At 47.3% G+C, this 3,424-nt stretch overlaps 1 protein-coding gene across 1 annotated transcript; it reads right to left on the reverse strand.

Annotated features, from left to right (window-relative positions):
* Window positions 1-2,194: 2,194 nt before the first annotated feature.
* Window positions 2,195-3,139, reverse strand: LOC112809621 (olfactory receptor 13C7-like). The gene has a single exon (XM_025852973.2). The coding sequence runs from the start codon at window positions 3,137-3,139 to the stop codon at window positions 2,195-2,197; it is 945 nt and encodes a 314-aa protein (XP_025708758.2).
* Between the last annotated feature and the right edge of the window lie 285 nt (window positions 3,140-3,424).

Below are 3,424 nucleotides of genomic sequence, written 5' to 3' on the forward strand. Positions count from 1 at the left end.
AGCCCCACTGCTGCCCCTCCCACTGCCGTGTTTTGTCATTAGTTCATTTGGGCTTTGTTTGTTTATTCGTTTGCTTGCTTGTTGCTTTGTTCACTTGTTGGTCTCATAATATATGCCTGGCATGATCCCACAAAGGACTGACATAACCCAAGATGACATCCAAGGCCAAAAAGTTAAAAATAGGTGAGAAAATGGGGCAAAGGAAACCTAAAAGTAGAAAAATTATAAAATTACAAAGCCAAGGAGGAGTAAGATTCACCTCAGAAGGCAAACCATCAAGAGGATTTCTCAGTTGCAGAGTTGAGACATGATACAAACAACCCAGGAACAGGTTTGAATCTAGGACAAAAATTCAGATGTATGAGGAATATTCTTGTATTTGTTTTCTTTAATCAAATTAAGTCTGGCATTGAGCCGCCTCTGACCAGACTGGGAATATTCGGCCTCCGTATTCAATAAGAGACATTCTAGGGGCACCGGGGTGGCTCAGTCGGTTAAGTGTCCAACTTTTGGTTTGGGCTCAGGTGGTGATCTCAGGGGTTGTGAGATCCAGCTTCTCCTGGGGCTCTGAGCTCAGCGGGGAGTCTGCTTCCCCTCTCCCTTTCCCTCTGCCCCTCCTCCCACTCGTGCACTCTCTCTAATAAAAAACAGTAAGATCTTAAAAAAAAAAAAAGAGGCAGGAAGCCTCATGTAGGGCCCAGAAAATGGTAGACATTTGTTGGCTGCCCCTCCGGGGTCCATTGCCCCTCTACCACTTTCTTACTCCCAACTCCAGATTTTCCTCTGGATAGCAGCTGTGGACTTAGGTTAGACTGACCCCATCTTCTGTTTCAGAGGAGGGTCCTGCTGGTCTAAGTCAATCTGCATACCCTTATCTCACCTGCCACTGTGATTGGTTTGCTGTTTGCATTGATGGGTCCAGTCAGAGCAAACCTCAGGACACTTGTTCTCTGGTTGTAGGAACCAGTGGTTTCTATTCCATAAGTGAATGGGGAAACTGCAGGTCTGGGACCCTGGCAGCCATCTTGTGACCATGAGAAGAGTCAGCTTGAGAACAAACCTGACACTTGGAAGGGTGAAGAGTCAAGAGAATCTCAGGGCAAAGGAGCTAGAGTCTGATTAACTTTGCCTGAGGTTGGTCCTACTTTTGGATAAATCCATATTATTCTTAAACCAGGTTGAGTAGAATTCTCTCTTTTGTGCAAAGGTCTCTCACCCAATATGACCTCCAACCTCCAAGCTGTTGTGGCTGCTATCCAAGAGTCCAAACCTGCAGCCCCCCCAGCCCATCACGCATCACACCTGTGCCATAACCAACCTCTTACTAACGGCTGGTGATAGCTGTGCAACTGAGGATTATTATAACCCTTTGATTTCCCCAAAATATTTTCTGGATTTCCTTATTGTCTGGGCACCCACATGGGAGTGTTTGATGCTGAGTCATGTAGCTTGTGTGGGGAACAAAAGATGGAGAGTTGCTGCCTTCCAGCCCTGCAGTACTGTATTAGTGCGTGATTGGAGCTGGAGTATGGGGAGGAGAGTACAAACATCTCTCTGTGCTTCCTCAGAGTGTTCCACACTCAAGGTAAGAGCCCTCTTTTCCTGGGGCTAAGACTTAAGGTGAATTCTTGCCATGGTGCTATCGGCCAACATGCTGTGATGGTATAGATGATATTTTTCATGTTATTCTTACTGAACACAGGCCTCTAGGAAAATCCTGAAGCTTGTATAGTGATTAGCAGTTCTATATGGGGCCTCACAGTATATTCCAAGAGCCCAGTTCTACTAAAACCTGATTCTGTGTTTGTCTCTTAATTTTGCACACACCGATGAGGCTTCACGGACATGTACCAGCTTCTGGTGGCAGAGAATGTAAGATTTCGTCAGCATAAAATTGCTATGATACAATGTCACTGTGGTTGTGCACAAAGCCAACAACTAGCCAACATTTCTAGAAATGTGAAGGCTCTTCCCTTCCAGGGTCATAGAAGCTTCCATTAACTATGGAACAATGGGTGGGTGAATAGATAGAGAAACAGTTTACTTTTTAGTGTTAGTCCCGTGGTCTACAGCATGGACCTTAGAAAATTCCCTTCTCTACTTTGGGCTACCATTTCCCCATGAATACAATGAGGAGTTTGGAGGTCTTGCATTCTGGCAGCCTGGAAATCACTGAGAGTCACTCAGTTAGGTGTTATTGACGTACCAGGTTCTTCATAGCAGCCTTCACATCCTTGTTCCTGAGGCTGTAGATGATGGGGTTGAGCACGGGGGTCACCACCCCATAGAAGAGGGAGGTGAGCTTGTCTGAAAGGTCCTGCTTGTCTGCTCCCAGGGGGTCCTTGGATTTGGGCTTCCCATACATGAAGAGGATGGTCCCATAGAAGACGACCACGACTGTGAGGTGGGCAGAGCAGGTGGAGAAGGCCTTCTTCCTCCCCTCAGTTGAGGGCATCCTCAGGATGGCAGCAATGATGAACACATAGGAGACAAAAATGAACAGAACTGGGGCCCCCAGGAAGATCACATTAGCCACGACCATGCTGATCACATTGATGGAGATGTCAGCACAGGCCAACTTCAGGACAGCCAGGATCTCACAGGTGAAGTGATTGATGACATTGTCCCCACAGAAGGCCAGTCTCATAGCCTGGGATGTCTGAACTACAGAGTTGGTGATACCAGCTGCCCAGGAGCCAGCAGCCAGGGGTATGTACACAGCCTTGCTCATGACCACAGGATATCTAAGGGGGTTACAGATGGCCACATAGCGATCGAATGCCATCATGCCCAGAAGCACACACTCTGTGGCTCCCATGGCAAAGGAGAGAAACATCTGCACGGCACAGGCAGAAAAGGGTATAGTTTTTCTGGGGGTCAGGAAGCTGTCAAGAATGAGGGGGACTGAGGAGGTTGTGTAGCAGATGTCCAGGAAGGAGAGGTTCCCCAGGAAGAAGTACATGGGCGTGTGCAGGCGGGAGTCAAGGAGGGTCACCACGATGAGGAGCCCATTGCCCAGCAGGATCACCAGGTACATCTGGAGGATGAGCACAAAGAACGTTTTCTCCAGCCTTGGGTGGGCTGAGAGTCCCAGGAGAATGAACCCCACCACAGGGGAGGTCTGATTGGACCTGTCCATGGTGCATCTGCTCTGTCACCTGCAGGAACTCTCTGCAATCAATTTCAGCATACTCTGACTCCAAAAGGGCCTGGGCAACAGGGCAAAAATCCCCACCCTGCTGAGTAACTGGAGAATAGCTCTGACAATTTGGTCATCTCTATAGGATTCTAGGAAAAATGTAGTAGGGAATAATATTTAACTTCTGCTTCTAGTAAGAACGAAGAATTAAATTGGACTAACTCTCCTGCATATGACAATTTAAAAAACTAGACAATGACATAAAATGTCTGCATAAAGCATTGG

Source organism: Callorhinus ursinus, unplaced genomic scaffold (genome assembly GCF_003265705.2).
Source record: "Callorhinus ursinus isolate GAN/ISIS: 27379988/994484 unplaced genomic scaffold, GSC_fseal_2.0 scaffold42, whole genome shotgun sequence".
Lineage (NCBI taxonomy): Eukaryota > Metazoa > Chordata > Mammalia > Carnivora > Otariidae > Callorhinus > Callorhinus ursinus.